The 20,985-nt window shown below is 38.7% G+C and overlaps 1 protein-coding gene across 1 annotated transcript in view; it reads left to right on the top strand.

Annotated features, from left to right (window-relative positions):
- Positions 1-20,985, top strand: part of mgat5b (alpha-1,6-mannosylglycoprotein 6-beta-N-acetylglucosaminyltransferase B) — a 47,812-nt gene that overhangs the window by 22,983 nt on the left and 3,844 nt on the right. The window contains exons 8-14 of the mRNA XM_088437830.1: positions 1,538-1,707; positions 12,479-12,610; positions 14,662-14,795; positions 16,146-16,276; positions 19,287-19,442; positions 19,529-19,675; positions 19,788-19,904. Of these exons, the coding sequence (XP_088293956.1) occupies positions 1,538-1,707; positions 12,479-12,610; positions 14,662-14,795; positions 16,146-16,276; positions 19,287-19,442; positions 19,529-19,675; positions 19,788-19,904 (987 nt within the window). The remainder of the gene's footprint in view (positions 1-1,537; positions 1,708-12,478; positions 12,611-14,661; positions 14,796-16,145; positions 16,277-19,286; positions 19,443-19,528; positions 19,676-19,787; positions 19,905-20,985) is intronic.

Below are 20,985 nucleotides of genomic sequence, written 5' to 3'. Positions count from 1 at the left end.
GCATCGATTACCTTATCTAAACTTTTACTTCTTATATTTGGAGTGAGACTATTTCGTTGAACGCCTTTCTGAGGAAAAGTCAATGGCTTTCAGCCCTCCACAGGTAAATTGGTTAAAAAATACCACTGCTGTTTTGGAAATGGCGCTTTGTTGTTGATGTCGTGTCGGCTGTCTGCTAAGTGAAAAACTGATAGTTTTGTCTTCCCCCAAAAGTTGAGAAAGCACACAGTTTTTTGTAATTGTGTTTCAAGAGTGCGTTCAGTGTGAGGGTGCTACTTATATGACGTTTGGAATCAAGAATCATGGCGGAGTAGGTGATTGTGCAAATTACAGGGTAAGAATCTCAGCTCTGACCTTTCTGGGTGGGTTTTTTTTTTTCCCTTGTGCTGCCATGGCTTTTCTGTAGGTTTCTTCCCACATGTTGCCGATATGTGCCCTGTGATTAACTAGTGACCAATTCATAGTGTCCAAAGTAAAAATAAATAAATAAATCTGATTAAACCTCAGGTGGCATACTGTAGTCTCCATCTTTTCAACATTTCAAATTTTTCCCTGTAAGCAATCAAAATGTGAGAACAGTACAGTGATTTTCAAACTGTCAGGCACACTAAAAATCCTTTCATTTTCTCTAAAATCAAAAAGCCTGATAATCAGTTGCGCCCCATTTATGGATATTGAGCTGATGTTGAATAATAAAGTAAGATATGTAATTTGAGGTGTACCGATTAACATAATGCAAAATTTGACACCTCAGTTTTGAGTGGGGTCATGGTATGGTATGAGTTCAATATAACAGAAAAAGGCGATAAAACGTGCCTAAAACTGTAATCGTCATCATGTTTTTTTCATTTATTTTTGGCAGGCATTTGTGGAAGAATCAGTTAATTGAAAATTCTGTCATTTCAGAACTTTTAGAGCTACTTTGGTATAACTTTATACCAAGCTTTATACTAGCTTTATTATATTTTCTATTACATATATTTATTCAATTTGTGTATGTATTTGTGTGTGTTTGTTACTGATATATATACATGTGTGTGTGTGTGGGAGCGCGTGTGTATGTGTAGACTCCTCAACTTTCAACTGTAATCCAATGTATCAGCCCAAATTCTACAGAGGAAAAAAGAAAACAGACGCTTCACCAAAAGACTTCACTGTCTGTTTTTATCAATTCAAAGTGAATATAATAGTGCTGTTTGTCTTGACAGGATCTTATCTCATCGCTCTCAAATGCCTTTTTGGCTCTATCACTTTCATTAGACATAAAGTCAAATTTTAAAGCTGATGTTACTGTATTCGCAGCAGTAGGTTGTCTAGGATTCCTCTGAAGCATGAAGCATGTGAACACATCAGTTCCTCCCTCTGGAGGTGGAGCACATGTCGTCTAGACAGAAAAATACTAAAATACTGGCAAGATGAATTTGGAATAAGAATCCCACAGAAATCCAAGCACGTAACTTGCTGGAACAAATGCTTTGTGTCATGTGCCTCACTTATTCTTTCCCGGGCTCACTTTTGAATACTCCTCTGCATACAGATTCTTGTCCACGTGGGATTTCTGACAGAGGAGTCCGGGGATGTGTTCAGCCCAAAGGTGCTGAAAGGAGGTCCGTTGGGTGAGATGGTGCAGTGGGCCGACATCCTCACCGCACTTTTCGTGCTCGGACATGACCTCAGAATCTCCGTTTCTGTCAAAGAGCTCCATGGGTATGTTCAAAAGATATTCTGCTTTTATGTTAATCACGGAATATTTGGGGTATTTTCCTCGCTCATGCATAGGTTTTGCCACTGTGATTAATAGAAATGTAGAGCAATAAAATGCATATAAAATGTATACGAGAATGGTTAGAAGCCGATAGAAGTGATATTATAGAGACAGAATTTACAGGAAATAAGACCAAATGTGTCTTGTCATAGCATCTATTACTGTTTTCACATTTTGGGAAGACCTCACAATATTGTGGACTGTTGGATTTTTCTTAAATGTGAAGATAATGAAAGGGTTTTCGGTTATTTGATGGCCTTGTTGATTTTTTTTCCGAAACTTTACGAGGAAGTAGAAACATACAAATGTCCTGAACGATTTTGATTCAGGGAATCGAAATCGAAACACACAACGCTGTACTGAAACATTAGCTCTGCTACAAGCACTCAGGCAGTAGCAGATTCCATCAAAAAGATTTAGGGCTCTATTTTCGTGAATGGTACAAGTCTGGTACGAGGGCGGTATAAATCAGCGTGGAGGTGCGTTAGACCAGGTGTTGGTAATTTAGCAGAAGTGCACAAGCCAGCATATAAAAAAGGCTGGTTTGCTGCAATTGTATTTGTTTTAATTTTAGTTGCTGAACCTATATCATTATATGAGTGTATAGTGTATTTTTGAATATAATCAATTGGTTTCTTATCAGGATTGACGGATTTGCAAAAATGATCACCTGCAGCTCGCACTTTGCAGTCTGCAGCCAGGAGAGACTGGCCAATCCAATTTAATGAGATTTTAAAACCAAACACTCATATGCTTGACAGTCAATGCAATGACCACAAAAAAAAAAAAAAATTCTCAGACTAATTCATTACCTTGTACTAGCGGTGGAAGACACAGAATTCCGCCGTCCGTTTTCTCACGGTGCCCCGCTACGCACGACATGACTTAGCTCTTCAAGACTGACAGTATACTCACATCAAACGGCTCCTTAAAGAAGGAATTACTAAAAAGAATCCAAGAAGTTGAGGCGTAAAACGCATTTTTTAAAAATTGCTGGGACAGGTGCAAAAAAGAATGGTGAAAAGTGAGTATTGCTGAAAACTCAGTTACAGATCATCGGTACAGTAACTAGGTAACGAGTTACTGTAGCAACCCCGCTTGCCACTTAGAGTTGAATAAAATTCGTTGCTCTTTCTACTGTTGGAGAATCATTTTTACTAAACAATTCATGACGTGGATCATTAACTAAATCTAACGCTTGTTTAGTCAAAGAAAACAATTTATTTTCCACTTTCTGAAAGCAACCAACAGCCCAATCACGGTGCTGTTTCTCACAGTTTTTTGATCACCTTTGATCTCACATGCACCCCCACGCCAGCATTCATGATTCCTACTTCCTGCAAAGAGCATTTTTGCCCAAGGGCTTGACAGCATCACTGCAGTTTATGCACCTCCTCCGTGCTGCAGCTCCCTGACTCCAGAGCGATAACAGGCCCGTTGCTTGTCACGGCGCACACTCACACCAACACATATGCACAGCACCTTTTCTAACCGTTTTCATGGGTTTCATCTTCAAATCTAAGATTTGATCGATTGTCACGCTCGCGAGGTGCAATAGGAGGAGTTCAGACAAGCCGCGGGTCCGTGATCTTCCAGAATTTCTCCACCTTCGGGAAAGCGCCAGTGTGCAATATTTGATTTTCTGTGGGCGGTGAAAAGCTGATGCAGACAGGCTGATGATAATGTGTGCTTGTTAGTGAGCAAAGTATCCACTGCTGTAGAGAAGAGGCAATGGCATTAATGAGTTTGGGCTGCCCTTTGAGCTTAAATATCAGGCTGGGAGGAAAAGGTGCTTTGATAAGGGCAAATTCTGGAGAACAGCGAGCTGGGAAATATGTCGCAATGGGAATGCTACAGCTGGCCGCGCTATTATTTACCACGCTAATTGATGTCATGAGGTATTGATTCATGGCAGGGAACTCCTTTGGGGACAGTTTCAATAGAAGGGCATCAGCTAACATGGACAGAAACATGCTTGAACCAAACGTCCAAATCCGCTTTTGTTTAGTTATTCTTTAACCCTTGTGCGCACACTTTGCAAACTATACACTGTGCATTTTTTCCCTAATTTTGTAAATGGATTTAAAGATATCAAGTTATTTTCAACGACTCAAATTGTTCAGTGGGAATACCAAAAAAAATTCTGTCTTTGTAGCCCGTGAGGTGACCATGACACTTTAACTGATCTCTACCGCCGCCTACTGTCTTGAGGTGAAACACAAGTCAACAAAGAAATTTCTGCTTGATGACAGTTTGACCGCCGCTCAACGAAATGTTGCAAAAATACGGGAAAATCAATGTAATAAACCCTATGAAAATCCATCTCAAAAATTGTAATAATAATGGTTTTATATGGTCCAAAATTTGGACGATGCTTATTTTTGTACACAAAATTTCGCACATCCAACTGCAATCAGATAGAAATGTCAGAATGGTTGCATTTTAACATTTTACATGTTTTAATCATCTGCTGGAACTTTCAACTCCCTACTGTCTTTTTTCCCCATTGATTCTTTTATGATATCACAAAAAATCAAAGGGATTTCCATAATTTGTAACATAAAGGGTTCTATCGACTCCCAAACACTTTGGCCGTATTCTCATTTACTTAATGCCCTCTATGCTAATGTGCCTGAGTGACAGGCAGCTGCTATGAAGAAGTCATAAGAAATTTGCCTATTTATTGGTCTCAGCACCATGTACTTTTGCATTCCAGCAGACGTCTTTTTGGATACAAATGTGTGTGTTTACATCATCGTTCACTCTGCAGTCATATTGGCAGATTGAAATAAATGTTTTCTGGATGTGAAAAATAAAATGAATGGGCTGTCATATTTCTTTGTCGTCTGTTCATTGAGAACGAGGTGTCATTTTTTCGACACCCCGTTGACTGTAATTGTGAAACCGACTTATTAGCCATTTGATTCATTGACATTTTTGCGGTCCGAGCTGTGTGCAGGACAAGTTATTGTTTTCCTCTGTCAGAATGACCCCTGTGGAAGAGGTCATTAAAACAACAAAGCTGCATTATTGATGTCTGATGCCACATGCCATAATGAATATTGGAGTTGGGCCACTTAAACCATGCAGCCAGAAAGGAATGGCAAAAGAAACAAATGTCTCGGTTAGGGTTGTTAAATCATAACTGCTAATGTCTTGTCTTTGTGTATCAGCAGATTCTGCTTTAGAGACACACAACTGGATAGCTTGTTAGTAAATATACATTTATAGATGCAGGCAGCGTACCATTCCTCCAGAGCTGATATTGGACTCTATTCATCAGGAAATAAAATGTGCAGCCTGAGGGAAAATATAATGGGGGGGCTGAAATTGAAGCCAAGTGGATTTATCAACCTCTTTGGGATTCAGCGTCAGTTTATATATCAGAGGTGGGGGACTGGATTCGTACGAGTCGGACTCGCATAGACTCGAGTCACTGATTTTATGATTTGTGCTTGGCTAAAACTTGCGAAAGTTTTAGCTCGACTTGACTCTGACTTGAACTCAGTGACTTCTCAAACCCTTTTAATATAGTGTGTCTTTTTTTTGGACGAGAAAATATTGTTTTTTTGTGTTATGCTTCGATCTCCATGAATATGGTAATACAGTATGCATCCGCTATCAGATGAAGGCTGAGTTTGACTCGTTGAGCAAGTGTCATGGAGGCAGCGCCAAAGTTTTTTTTTTTGGTTATGAAATCCGACTAAAAGGAACTCAGTGACAGAAATATGGCTTCATTTTTACGTTCTTCTGTCAGATGCAGACAAGCTAGTTGTGTGAACCGAGAGCTTGGTTAGCTTGAAAGTTTAGCTCAACATCATCTGATCAAATATTAACTAAACTTTGTGTTGGTTATTAATGAAAAGACAATAAAGTGATAGATTTAGGCAGTACAGACACAAATATGGAAACTACACTTTCAAAAAAAAACAAAGGCAATTGAGCATTAATCTACTGCATCTAAACACTTCTTTTTCAGAAAATATGAAAAACTGAATCAATATTGATGATCCTATTTTTAATTTCAAGGGAATAACTGAATGATCTATTAGGTAAAACCCCGATCTCACTGAGGGGCCGATGGTAGCCGCTGTTTTGATCTGAACGGGTTTCATTCAAGGTCACAATTCTTATTAAAACATTCTGAAACAGTCTTGATTATTTTTCACTCAAGGGAATTTTCCACATGTTCAAAACAATTGAGACTGTTTTGGAAACATTGTAATAACAATTGTGACCTTCAACAAACCTTGACGAATCCCTGATGTGAACGGACATTCGCTACCTTTGTCAACACTTGCAAAAGGTTGCATTACATATATATATATATATATATATATATATATATATATATATATATATATATATATATATATATATATCTCCCACCTCTGTGTTATTTAAACAATACATCCCACTGTATTGACAGCATTTCTAAATTGCCCAATAAAAAGCAACATTTGTAAATCCATTTCTGCATGAATGTTACTGACTAATATGTTTACATATCTCCCAATGCATTATTCCTACTCGCCCACTTGCTATCAAATTGACTTCTCGTTAGGTGGGTTGCGCTCCCACAGATTCCCTCAGGCTCGGATCTATTTACATCTCCGACTCTTAGCTTTTTCAAACACGCTTTGGGAAGAGGCTCACTATGGCGCCATGCGTTTCATATATGAAGAGTTTTTTCCTTTGCGTACACTTTTTGGACAAGCCCAGATCCAAATTCAGAATCTGTGACTCTCGGGAAGGCTGGCCACATGCTCCACTGCACTGTCCCAATTACTATCCTGCGCAGACAAATCTTGAGCACCATACTGCCGTGCATATTCTACAGATTCCAGCGCTTCCCCACTTTATTCCCCGAAGGACCAGAATTGGAAGAACGTTTTTTGTTTGTTTGTTTTTCTATTTTCTTGGGACCCAACTGAATGAATCGGAATTATTATTAGGTTAGCTCATTAGCCCATTGTAGAAAAGTAACATTTGTAGGACTAAATAGATCTTGCAGAATAATCCTTGTCCAAATTCCTTTTGTAAAAAATAACTGTAACAATGCCATCTATTCGAAACATACATTTGTACCAGACTTCTTTTACGATGCTTGCTCCATTCCTATCCTTGAAAAGTGATTTAGATTCTGACTCAGAACACAGTTTTATAGACGAACTGATGGTAGAACACAGCATGGCAACAAATCCGTATGGTTGCTCCATTTAGATGATGATGGAGAGCAAATAAAAGAAATGTGTGCATACTGTAATTGCTGACAGTCATGCTTTACTCAGCTTCCGTGCCAAGAGTGCATGTGTGACTCTGTGTACCAGGTGATTGATTGGCAACCAGTCCAGGCTGCATTCTGCCTTTCACCCAATGTCAGCAAGGATAGGCTCCCCTTCCCCACAACCCTGAAGAGGATAAGGAGCAGAGAAACTCGATGGATTCATGTGCATCGTGCTTTGCCTGAGCGCACTATTTCTGAAACCATTATCTTGGGTTGTTGTTCGGCGTGCGGGGAGCAGCACAGACTCTTGTAAATACACAGCGGCGGCAGTAACATGAAGAAGTGAGGAAGAAGCCTCTCGGTGATGACGTGGTTGCTGTTTCTTCACAATGGCACTGGTTGCACAGTGATTTGAGGTGTGTGTGTGCGGGTGAGGGTGTGCATAGATGGCTGTCACATCTGCTCTAAGAGCAAGAATGGCTAATTACTGTGCAACATTGCAAGTGAGTCGCGGCGGATGAGAGGATGGAGCGAGGAAGTGGCTGTGTCTGGGGACATCAAGTACACATACAGACATGAAGTGATGTTGTCATCCGGAGATAATCTGGAGACATTATGGCATCAGTGTTAATGCGTTCTGCGAGACTCCCCGTCACCTCGTTGCACAGGAGGCGCCACGATTTCTCACCAGAATGTTCTAATTTCTTCTTCTTCCTTTCCGCCATTGACACAAGCTTCACCTCATGTTTTTTTTTTTTCTTTCTCCAGCCTCGTTTTTCTGTGTGCCTTACATGCACCATGTGAGTGCTTGCTTTGCATTTTGCCCACGGCCTTCCAATTATTATTCTGCGGGCTCCTCGAAGGCATCGTGAGTAGCCGCTCCTTTCTCAAGTGTGTTTATTGCGTGGTACTGTCTCAGGAAAAAAGTTTTTTATTTTTAGAAACATCAGTCTGTCAAATGCGAGGGTAATCAGTCAGCATGTCGGATTGGGCCCGAGACAATAAAGTGTCAAATCAGAAACCTCAATTAAAGATGATCCTTGCAGTCTCGGGCTGGTGCCTCTGCCAGTACGTATGCGCTCACCTTGCAGCCTTCTGATTGATTTCCTTCAGTTTCTATGCTCTGCGATAGGAGCCAAATGCAGTAACAATATAAGTGTCGGTATGAAAAGTAACGCTGCCCAAAATGCACCCTAACAACTGTAAATAGTTGGCAAATTATACAAATCACATTTTTTTTTACAAAATACAATAAAACCTTAATTGTTCCAAAACAATAATTAACCACTAATTCTTCGAATAATGATATACTCTGCTGTCTGTTTTATGAATGGTGGATACATAGGATACACTTGATAGTTTTACCTGTCACCTCGCATCAATTTTATTTTAAATATTTACCTTTTGTAAAGTAATTTAATTACAAGATTGTAATTTCATAATAATATAGTATAGTATGGTATAGTATAGTATAGTATGTCTGATCAGTTCTTGAAGGCCCTCTTCATGTCCTTCGTGGTTTTACTTGTGCATCTACAGTATATCACTTTTGGGTATGTTATACATATATTTTGATACCATAAACAGTTTTCAACAGGGGTGTCCATTGTGCCGTTCGCGGCCAACCTCGAGATTGTTTGTCAACCGCATGAAATCCGCACAACACAAAAAAAAAAAAACTCAGCCATCAAAAAAAAAAAAGAATGTCAGTCGAGGAAAAAAAAGAACACGGCGCTCCAAGCTCGTATGTTTGGTAAATTACATGACATTTTATTTTGAAGCATTGTCAGGCTTCCTCAGAATGTTTGGCCTCTCTTACAGAGATGTTCGGCCCCAAAAATCGTGATCATCTAAAGTCTAGCGGCAAGCCATTTTTAAGCAGAGTCTTGTGATGTACAGGTCTTGTTTTAATTCAGACATGGCCAGAATATAACATTTGGGGTGACTGTCGTCGTTTGTATTTCTTTAAAAGTTGGTAAAAATCCTCGGGTGGAGTTAAAATGGACAATTAGCAAGCAATGCAGTGTATCTGATAAGATTCTCAGGAATTACAATTACTAACGTTCGTTGTTTTACACATCATTTGAATTTAAATGTACATTCCTCTAATATTCACATGGTGCTTTTAATCACTTGGCACCACTAAATAATATACATTTTTCTTTTGCATTTTTGCTTGCAGTTGTTTTGATCTAGGGTTAGTATTAATGTTAGTACTATGTTTTAATCATGGTCATTTTGAAAGAAAAAAATGTAATCGCTTGACAGCACTGAATAATATATCTGTAGTATCACTATAGTCTGTGGCATGTTCTTAAACTGAGGCCCAACCTTTAAAGTCGTCTTTATCGTCAACCATTTTTCATATGTCAAATTAAATGAATGTATTTTCTACATAAAATTATGTGTTCGTGTGCAGCGATGCTCAGTGGACCTCCAGAAACGAGAGGAAAAAAGGAAATATGGCGAGAATACAAATGACTTGCTGACTTTGCACTGTAGTTCCTCACCTCGCCTCCTCGCTAAAATTCGATGTCTCACCCGGATGATTTAATACAGAATATCCATACACTTAACGGAGCGCATATTGTATGTCTCCTAATGGACAACATTTTCGGTCATTCATCAAAATATTTTACGCAACTTTCGGGCAACGCTTGTTTGAGTTTTTATTCCCTTTTCACAATATTCATGTTAACACAGTAAATAGTAAAAAAATATATTTATATTTCACAAAACGATGCAAACATAAAACAGATTTCTTTCATAAAACAGAATCTTAGAAGGTGAGGCAGATGGAGAAAAACTATACATTTGAGAGGAACATATTCAGAAGTGCCTTTTCAGCTAGGTCATTTCATCATTTGAGTCCCTAAAAAAAAATCAAAGAGCTCACCATGATTTCTCTTGGGGGTAAAAAGATGTTAGTGTGTGTTATGTGTGTACACACCTTCAAACTTTTCATTGCACTTAGATCCTTTTACTATCTCTTCCTTCTAAATTTGCATATATCCAATTACACCTCTAGCAGCATCAGTGGATCTCTTAGGAGCAATGTCACGTAACACTTCACTCTTAGTTCCCGTCATGCTACATGAGCTTTTACGTTAATGTTGTTCAGTCGCGAGCAATGAGAAGACATGTTAGCTTGATTTTAATTGGCCGTTGCCCAAGTCAGTGGCTCGAACTGATGTTTTGTATAAATAGAATTTTAAGGGATCATCGCTAAAAGGAGGTCATTCATTCCTCTCCAACAAGACCACGACTCGGTCCTCTGGGTGCACGTAGCTCACACCGTAGAGAGCAATCGCTGCTCATGTGAATGGTACTTTAGTAGCATAAGTGCAGAAATCCATTTGGATGTACTTTTTGATTGACGAAACAGCAGCTTAAAGTGCCATTAGCTCACACGTTCCTGCTCATGAACCCCTTAAAAGTCAACAAACACATGCTACAAGGTTGCACCTCGTATAATGAGTGACTGCTATACTATGCAATGGAAAAGGTAATGTGTTGGTGATTTTGAGTTCACCACAAAATCCAGGTTTTTAACCAATATCCATTGGAAAAAAAATACAGATCAGTTGTGTGTTGTGTCATAAAGACCACTGGTATGGTTAGTTTCTCCACTCTTGCTCAGTTACTCATTTTACCATTGGGCATTTTTGTTTATGTTTTCTGCTTTGCGCCAAAAATCCTTTTGGACTACTCAGTGTGTGTTTTGTTTTGTTATGACCATTCCCATCAAGTCTAGTTTTGTATGCGCCAAATAAAGTGCATGCAGCAGTAGGTTTGTGTCTGATTAGATACTCTTCACATAATATAAATTATACACAGCTCAAGTAGGTCATGGACAAATTCAGGTGATACATCACTGTCTTAAGTATTCTATAATTAATAGATCATGCATTGTGTATGTACCGCTCATTCTACTTGCTAAGGTTTTTCTCACTCTTCTCCTGTCTTAAGGCCTGACCCATTGATTTTTTTTTGCCAATTATGAGATTTGGTGGAATAAAAGTCAGATAACTGATTAATTTCCTGGAGCGTTGCTAGAGTGATTAGCACGTACGCTTCCACGGTTGCAGGTTTAGTTACGATTCTGGCCTTCCTGTATGGAGTTTGCATGTTCTCCCCATGCCCGGTCCCTATAAACTTACAACAATATATGAATCGCAGTCAAAATATTTGACTTTTTTACAATACTTTTAGCAAAAATCCCCCCAAAATAACTACAGTGCTCAATTGGCTAATATTACATAACCATTAAACAAGGGTGTCAGTTACCCTCCATAAAAAAAGAAAGAAAAAAATGCATTTGAGTTTTACTACAAAGTATGTATTATTGTTTAAATATCAGAATTCCCGTCCATGGCACTGAAAGAGTTAAACAAAACAAAACAAAAAAAAGCCCTCTTTGACTCTGAATGAGTTTAATGCATTAGATTTACTATGAAAGGAGAAGTCCAGCTTTTTCTGGGAATGTGGATCCTGAACTACTCAAAAAAAAAAAAACGATCGAAGAAAGAAACTGACCACAATATGGCATTCAGTTTGTCCTTGGAAGATGCCTGTACTCCACCAAATGCCGTTCATGCCTTGTTATTCCTGCAAAGCACATGCAAACAAAGCACTGTCGCTCTCTTGAAGACAACATTTTACATGATGTGACAAGCACCATGAAGGCATTGTGACAAACACATTCAGCAGAAATAATGCTTGAAAGCAGTCATCCCGGAGTTCTGTCAAAGATGTGTTGTTAGAGCCGCACAGATAATGTGTGTGTGTGTGTGTATGTGTGTTATAAGATTCAAAACAAGCTGTGTGGACAAATTGGCTGAGTTCCCTATTGTGAGACTTGCTCACTGTGTTTGTACGCTTGAACGGCCTCACCATCATCTTCCTGAGAGCACTGACACGCTTCACGACGCAATTGAACTCTTTTTTTGATTCCTACCATTTGAACACTCGCTGTGTCTGTATCTATACATCAACCAGAACCATTTCTTGGTCTCTTACACGCGCGCCAACGTCGCAGTGATCAGTGCTGAGCATCTGGATCAAAGAACGCGTATGTGGTATCGCAACTGTACTAATCTAAATGAGCTACTTTTTGATCGTTCTTTTATATCTGGGACCCCTTTGTTCCCTATATTTAGGTCATGCATCATGCGGGCTTTTTGGAACTTTTTACATATTTGTCGCCTTGTTGTGTTTATTAGTTTCATCTGGCCAAGCATCCTACTCGTGTTCATACAAGTGGGCTTTTATTCATAAAGTCATCACTTGGGGTGCGCCAAAATGAAAAGGAAAGAAATGCTTAGCCGAGAAAATGTTAACATACTCTGTACTTCGCTTCGCTGTATATTTCAATTCATTTCAATGGGAAAAATATGCCACAAAATGTATTACACTTTTCAGTTACTGTATGTTCAATATGGCATAATTGTTTTCCCCAGTAATGTTGATTGATATCATCTTTGCAGGTTTTTAGGGGTCCCCCCAGGGAGAGGAAGCTGCCCTCTGACTGGCCCTCTGCCCTTTGACCTCATCTACACAGACTACCACGGCCTGCAGCAGATGAAGCAGCACATGGGGCTGTCACTGAAAAAGCACAAGTTAGTACTTGGGATTTGGTTAATGAGATTTCAAATATTTAGTGAATTAACGTTATCTATTGATCTCACTGTAGATTAGTGGTTTTCTCGCTGGAACTGAACCAGATGCTTCGTATTACAGAAAATCTCTCATTTCACTAAAGACGTATGGGTCAAAAATGATACAAATGACTAAACCAAAAAGTTGGATCATTTGAATAAACCAAACACAAAAAACGAGTCTTGGACAAGACACCTAAAATCGGGTTCATTCGTTATTTCTTAATTTTCCTAACCATATATTGAGCTACATTCATGTTTTGATAACTCTGGAATAAAACACTGCAAATATATAAACATCTTAAACTGAATATACTGCATCATTGGCAAAGTAATTAAATTACTTTCCCAAGGCTGCAAGGTTTTCAAATCTCCCAAAACAAGGCAGAGCAGCAGCGGATTGATTAACACACTCCTCTGAGAGAGTTGAGATACTATTTCTTAATTACTACTGTATGTTACGTTCCCTCTCGAGGCCAAACACTGATTACGGATGCGGGCAGTGCACTGATAAATCTTCTTAAATTGGATTACACCAATTGATTTTAGGCCTCCTTGTGTGATCATTTTGTATTTATTGCTGATCTAACTGGCTGTTTTGGCCCATTTAGAATAAATTGCGCAGGTGCATCCCTAATTAAATTTCAGTGCACTTAAAAATAAATGGTCAAATGCTGTAATTGAAAATGTGTCATGTGAAGTTTTTTTTTTGGTAGCTAATAAAGAGTTGCCTTTTATGCGACCTGTTAAAAGACACATCTGTCTGAGCATGTTCTTTAATAAGCAATGTGAAATGACTCATATTCTGATGGATGGATTATTATTTTAACCAGTTACTATGGCAATGCTGCTTTTATCAGTTTCATGAAATTGACTTTGATGTCATTTTCTCAATATCAAACTTTATGCTTTAGGTATGTTTATTAGATCAGTTTTTATGCATCGGACTTCTTGTGCATGTGTTTTTGGAGGTTGGAAAGCAAAGGTCAATCGCCCCCCAAGCGGACATTGTTTGGCTCTCATTCTGTTTGACAAAATGGGATAGACTCCTGTTGTGGAATGCGTGAAAATGGAAGAGCTTGTGAGATTTGTTGGTCTATTGAATTGTCAATTTACCTGAAAAAAAAACACCCAGGCGGTGCCTTTGATAAAGGTAGAGTGATATGCATTCATTGTAAGAAGACGAATGTTTACCACTGAAGAAGCTCGCGGTCAGATTACCACATCAATCCAAAGCACCCAGCTGCAACTGTAGTCACTGCTAATGATAGCAAAAATATGCTAATGTTGCAAGCCACAACAAAGCTCTTTTCCAAACAAGAACACCCCGCATTTTACAAGTGTGCAGTGGACAAGATGGACAATGTGTTATTTTAATGTTAATTTCTAAATATTTGGCTATTGTCATTACTCCGTATGACGGTGGAATCTGAAAGCTGTAGCCAGCATTTGGGACGAGTATCAAATATAGGAGAAGGTAAATGGGTACAACTGCATCTGTTAAAGTAAATAAATGACTGAAGCTACTGTTTTGTTATTGTATATCAAACTGCCACAATAACACAATGTATTTTAAAAAAAAGTCTCTAATTGAGGTTTTTTTTGAGAAATTTTGGGGTGAGATTAATATTATACAGATTTTAATTCACAAATCTCAAGACAATTAATAATCTGTGTGATTAATCAATTATTTCTATGATGAAGCCATCCAATTGACAATGTCATTTGAAGTCTGGATGCAGTGATGAGTGTGTACTTTACGGTCAATTATAAATCTCATTGCTCCATGATACACGGTGCCTCGGATAGGCAGACTGAGTGATGATGGATTCAGAGCACACACAGTTCACAAGATTGAAGTATTTCCTGTTTTGTGGCGCTCTGGTGGAAAAAAAAAAATTGATAAGTGTGACTGTATTTATTTTTAGTCACCCAATTCATCAAGGTGAGCGCATCCGAACGGAAGCAAGTTTTTTATTCTTATTATAGCGCCGCTTCATATTTTTCCCCAGGTGCCACATCCGTGTGATCGACACTTTTGGCACGGAGCCAGCGTACAACCACGAGGAATATGCTACACTGCATGGCTACAGAACCAATTGGGGCTACTGGAACCTTAACAGCCAACAGTACATGACCATGTTCCGTATGTGGATATTTTATAGTTGATAGTGACATGGCTTACTCACACTCATTCACAAGCACTTGAGGACTTGTACAAATGGGCACAGCTGGAGTGTGACTGTTGTGAGTTGTGGGAATGCTCCAAGCTGAGCTTGAGGGCACCGAGCTGTGAGCGCCCTCGCAACAGCTGCTTCTGCGCAAACGCGTCGCGCAGCCAACTGTGTCCAGTCCTTCCCTGACCGCGCATACGCTGGCACGTGCACACGCACACCGTCACGCCAAATAGGGGCGGATTCGCTCCAATCCGCATTACAGATGGGAACGGGCATAACAATCAATCAGTCGGTTAACCGATCGTTAAATATTCTGTTCCGTTTGCGTGTTCCTCCCGCGATTGCCAGTTAGTCTCGCATCCCACCACCATCAGTAAACACGCACATAAGGTTAATTGAATCGTTCGCCGCCGTTGACGGCTGTAAACGTCAAAGTTGCTATTTTGTTTTGTGGGCTGGCTCATTCACCGCCGTTGACAGTTACGGTATACCGGAGAAGTCAAAAATCCATTTTAACTGGGCTCAGGCGGTGAATGAGGTACTAAAAACCAATAAAATTAGGGCGCATCAATACAGCTCAGCCCCACAAGTGAGTAGCACACATGTTAATTGAATTATTAGCTTAGTCCTTCAACCTAGCACATGGCGACTACAACACAAGCTCCGTAATCTTTACAATGGATTAATCAACATAGCAGGGCTGTCACAATCAAATAAATTTGAGTCGATTATGATATTAAGATATTTCGAATAATGATCTTATAATTGGATACAATTTTATTTGGTTTAAATGCAAATTACAAAACCATTTTCTTCCGTAATTACTGTTTGCCAAGCAATTACGTTTTAATGTTGTCTAGTGGGAAAAAAAACAACAATTAAACAACAACTGAGCCATGTCATACTAGAGGGATTGATGTAAACACCAAATCATTTAAAATGGATTGAATTATCATTTTCCTCCCAAAAAGCATATGTCCTTAAATGTGTGTGATTATTTTTTTTTTCATTTGGGAATAAAAATGACAAAAGATAACCTGTTTTAATGAAAGAGAGGCTGAAATCTGAACAATTTGTGTTGAACACCAGCTCTAAATAATTACTCATTTGCTGAAATAAATGACAATTTTTTGAGCCATTACTTATCAATTAACTTTGACAACTCCACACAAGAAGGCCGGAGCAAGCTAGAACTGGACTCGGGTGTCCGAACTGTGAGGCCACGTGCTAACCACTCTTCCACCGTGCCGCGCACAAGATGTTTCAATTAAAAAATGACGACTTGTGCTTCAACCTCTAACATAATTATCCCCTGGCAGCTCACACCCCCGACAACTCTTTTATGGGATTTGTGGCGGAGGAGCTGAATGATACTGCGAGACTGAACATCCAAAAAAGCAAAGTGAACAACATGGCTGTCGTATATGGCAAAGAGGTCAGCATGTGGAAGGTAAATATTACGCAAAAAAAAAACCTGCATTCCACTTAATGTCTTACAAACTTAGTGACCGTGCTTCAGAAGATTAATTATCAGTTTTAATTGCAGTCTATCAAAGTACCTTCAATTAAAAATGAGTGTGGTATTGCTTCCTTGAACTTTAGTCTTGCCTGCCAGGGATGCAACTGAACTAAAAGTTGATTGGCTTAGTTGTTGTGTGGAAAGAGTTGGAATACACTCATTTAGTACAATATTCTACCAGTCCAAGGTTTGGAAATACCCTAAATTAATGTACTTAGATGTTTATAGATATTAAATGATGGATGGATGGATGGATGGATGGATGGATGGATATTATTTGTTGTGGATGGATCTGGAATAACTCAGTTCACAATTGTGCATTTTCAAGTCTTACCCTCCTAATATGCTTGAGGCCACTTGAATATGAAGGTGTTTTCAAACTTGACTGGTACCATATGTGGTATTATAGGAAAATATGCAAATTTCACATATGAGGAGCAGTTTCAAACCCAGAATTTCTTGAGTGTGAGGCAGGATAATTACAGTTTACTGTCGAGTATGACTGCATTAAATGTATGTCATTAGTTTGTAGATAAAGTTGTTACATCCGGAAAATAAGTTCTTGTGCCAGGAATGTGACATGAAAGTCCAAAGCTCTAAGAACGTTTTATTTATTTATTTCGCAGTCAAGGAACAGAATCTTTTTTTCTTGGAAAGTTCCCCACACTTTATCTTTGAAGTCTGCCACATTCTCTCCAATTGTGTCTCCAGAAACTTCTTTGTTCAGCCACAAGGCTTTTTTTTTGTTGTTTGTTTGAAAGTTAACATTTTACAGTGTATTTTGCCTTGCTTCTCACTTATGGATGTCTTTTTTTGTTGTTGCTCTTCCCTGTGGTGCATCATGACCACTGACGATCCTAGCTTCGCGTAAGTAATCTAAGCTTATAAACATCTATTTAACTCAACTTTAAATAATGTTGTTTGAAACAGGTTCCATATAAAACTTGAAACAGTTGGGTTAAAAATAAACCAATTATTGATCAAAAAAGGACTGAAACAATATTTGGGTCAATTTGTCCCAATATTTTGGGTTGTTTTGCTCAAAACAACCCCATAAATTGGTAGTTTTGCGCAAGACTATCTGAAAAAATTTGACTGTTTTGTATTAAACAGCGACGAAAGTTGAGTCAAATTGACCCAAAAATGAGTTTGGTCCATTTCTGGCCCATCATTTGGTTATTTTTCACGCTAATGTTTTGAGAGAGAACTATTAATCTAGCAAATATACAACCAGTATTTGTAATAATCTCCACAATAATTAAACGAGTAGAAAAACATTTATGAAGCCATTATTATTTCAGTATTTATACTTTTTGTGACAATTGTGTTTTGGTCATGTGTCTTGTGTTAAACAATTGCCTTGGCTCACAAAGTGCCTTAAGGAAAATTGTATTTTCTCAGAGACATTATAAATGAGAAGTGTGGTTAGATCCAGATGACATTTATACATGATTTATATCTTGAAAACACAGTGTGAGTAAATCATTCATAACATTCCCAAGAATCAGTTTTCAACTTGAACTCAGAATTCATTTCAGTATTTCAGTCACCCTTGTCCAGATAGTAACGAGACAATTATGCCTGTCAGCTCGCTTGATTGAACTTTGATTTGACTTGCAAAAGCCATAAATGATTTTTGCTCTCATGCAAACCCTCTGGGTGTTTTCCTCTGCTTTTGTATATTTGGTGTATAGTGCTGACGGAAGAGTTTAACTTAACAGCGAAGGAAGATTTAAATACAAAACATTTTTTTGATAACTCCCAACGTTATGGAAACAGTTTCTGCAAAGTCATTTCCAGTCTCAGCATGACTGTGCTCCAAAGCAAAAAGTAAGCTCGCTTTGGTGTGTATGAATTTGTTATAAAAGTACTTGAGACTCCATGCCCCCCTCCAAACACATTTTGAATCTTCAAACACCAGAGCTTGTGAGTCAGGCCTACTCTCATCGAACGGAAGCGACTCCAAAACGAGGGCCGTTATTGCGTTTCAATCCATGTCCATCCATGTTTGAGTTCTTCATTTTTAATTCTAATTAATGTTCCATCCAATCAATAATATTAGCTGGTTAGTGGAGTGAGTTAAACTATACTGTAGATTAACCAGATCAGTGTTTCTCAACCTTTTTTTTCAGTGATGTACGCCCTGTGAAATATTTTTTCAGCCAAGTACCCCTTAACCAATGCAAAGCATTTTTGGGTTTAAAAAAAAAAAAAAAAAAGAATAAAACATGCCATCCTTGTCTGATTTATTAAACTTTACACCCTTTGAAACTTCATATGTATTGGTCCACAAAAAATAATAATAACTTAATTATTAATAAATATTTTTCCACAAAAAATAATCAATATAAAGGAAAATAATAATAAATAAATGTCCAGGGAAAAATACTTAACATAAAGCGTCCCGTTTTGGGGTTGCAGTAGAGATGTGTTTACAAAAATCAATCATTCATTTAATTATGAATAAATATTTGTCCTCCAAAAAAACAATCAACATAAAGTGTCAGAAAAGAAATAATTTTGAAGAAATAACTGCCCACAGAAAAATATTCCCCTTAAAGTGTCCTCTTTTGGGATCATAGTAGAGATGTGTCCACCGAAATAAATCATGAAGTTGACAGGTAACGAGAGGTGGCACATGACAAGTTGGGGCCGACCGTCGTAGTATTGGGGAGAATCTGTGTTTTTATGGTAATGATATTGAATAACCTTCTGAATATAAAGTTTGTTTTATAAACGCACATATTCCTGAAACAATTCATTCAATAATTACTTTTAAATGATTTTTGCATGTTTGTTTGTTTGTTTTCTTTAAAATCTCTCGCTTCCCCCCGACGTTCCTTCGAGTACCCCAAGGGGTACTAGTACCCCCATTTGAGTACCACTGAACTAGAAAATCAGGCATCCAAGGTTTTTCCCAAAACGCTATATATCTTAATAGGGTAAGGAGACGTTCTTGTCCATCCTACATCGTCATATGGAGATCCATGGGACAGTGTACTATGAAACCCAGCGTCCCCCAGAGGTGCCGGCCTTTGTGAAAAACCACGGCCTTCTCCCTCAGCAGGAACTCCAGCAGCTCCTTCGGAAGGCGAAGGTGACACTTTGAAATGAAAATGAATGGAATACATTGTTTCTGACTTGACTCATCTTTTTTTTCTGCTTTTCATCATCCTTTTAAAGCTGTTCGTGGGATTTGGCTTCCCCTATGAAGGGCCTGCTCCTTTGGAAGCCGTCGCTAATGGCTGCATCTTTCTGCAGCCAAAGTTTAGCCCTCCTCACAGTTCTCTCAATCATGAGTTCTTTAGAGGAAAGCCCACTTCCAGGGAGGTATGGCTCTAAACATGAATTATTAATATTAACAAAGTTTTCTTTTTGCAAAACACATTAGAAATTTAGAGGGAGGTATTTTTTGTTGTTTTATCTTGTGTACCTCTTTCAGGTGTCCTCTCAGCATCCCTATGCGGAGCAGTACATCGGCAGGCCGCACGTCTTTACCGTTGACTTCAATAACTCGGAAGAGTTTGATGCGGCCATCCGCGACATCATGAAGATCAATGTATGTTTTCAAGCCCATCAAAGGCCCGTAAATGCGTCCATCTTTACAGTATGCGCTGGTGAAATATCCAGCTTACTTTGAATTGCATGGAGGTGATATATGTGTTGTGAGCATGGAAACACTGCCATCCAGTGGTCACAGTTATCACTACAGTGCTCATTTGGCTTAGGTAAGCATTACTCAAGGGTGTCAGCTACCCTCCATTAAAAAATGTATTTGATGACAATTTTATTATTCATTATTGTTTTTACTATTTTAAAAGACAAGAATCCTCATCTATGGCCCTGAAAGAGTTAAGTCGAGGAGTGGCTTGCTCGAGTCCTCGCAACTCAGTTTTTCTTGCCTTCACATCACAGAGCTACCAACTCAACAAACCGCCATTAAAAAAAGTCAAATTAAATTTCTGATTAAGAACTCCAAGAAACCACCAATCAACATTGTTAAGCTGAACAAATTGGTAGCACCGCTTCTACCAATGCAAAAGTCAATGTCGATCCCTCGAATGTCAAATCGCGGCCCTTGCATATTATTGCTAGCTTTGACTCTAGAAATCGCACTTACATTTAGAGGAAATTAGAGATTTGAAGCAGCCTTTTCAAAGAGTCCATACAATGTGTAAAGTCATTATCAATTTTAATGTATCGCTGATACACCAGGGCATTTAACTTCAGCAGTGGTCTTTATGAACTCCCACAGAAAATATGAGCCCAACTGCGTAATTGCTTCACCGGTTCCATGGGCTAATTGCTGTGGCCAAAGCATTTGAGAGAACCATAACAACAGGTCAAAGGGCGGCCCAAGCAAATAACTGCCCGGACTTCATTAAAACAACTCTATGATGCTAAAATCTAATTATCTGCCAGGTCCTCACCACAACAACACCTCCGATAGTTCATGTCGCTTTACTAATTAAAGTTATGAGCAACAACATTTACCTTTAGTCAGTTTGCATACTAATGCCTTTGCTACATATAGTACTTGTCATTAGGCAACATCTGCAGGGTGTTCCTTGTTTCCACCGTGTGACTGAAATAGTTTCATACAGTGATCATCAAATCATCATGTTGTTAAGCCACAATGT

Source organism: Hippichthys cyanospilos, chromosome 16, assembly GCF_059441005.1.
Source record: "Hippichthys cyanospilos isolate Australia breed blue-spotted pipefish chromosome 16, RoL_Hcya_1.0, whole genome shotgun sequence".
NCBI lineage: Eukaryota > Metazoa > Chordata > Actinopteri > Syngnathiformes > Syngnathidae > Hippichthys > Hippichthys cyanospilos.
The sequence above is the reverse complement of the archived record's forward strand: the minus strand, read 5'-3'. Positions and strand labels throughout refer to the sequence as shown.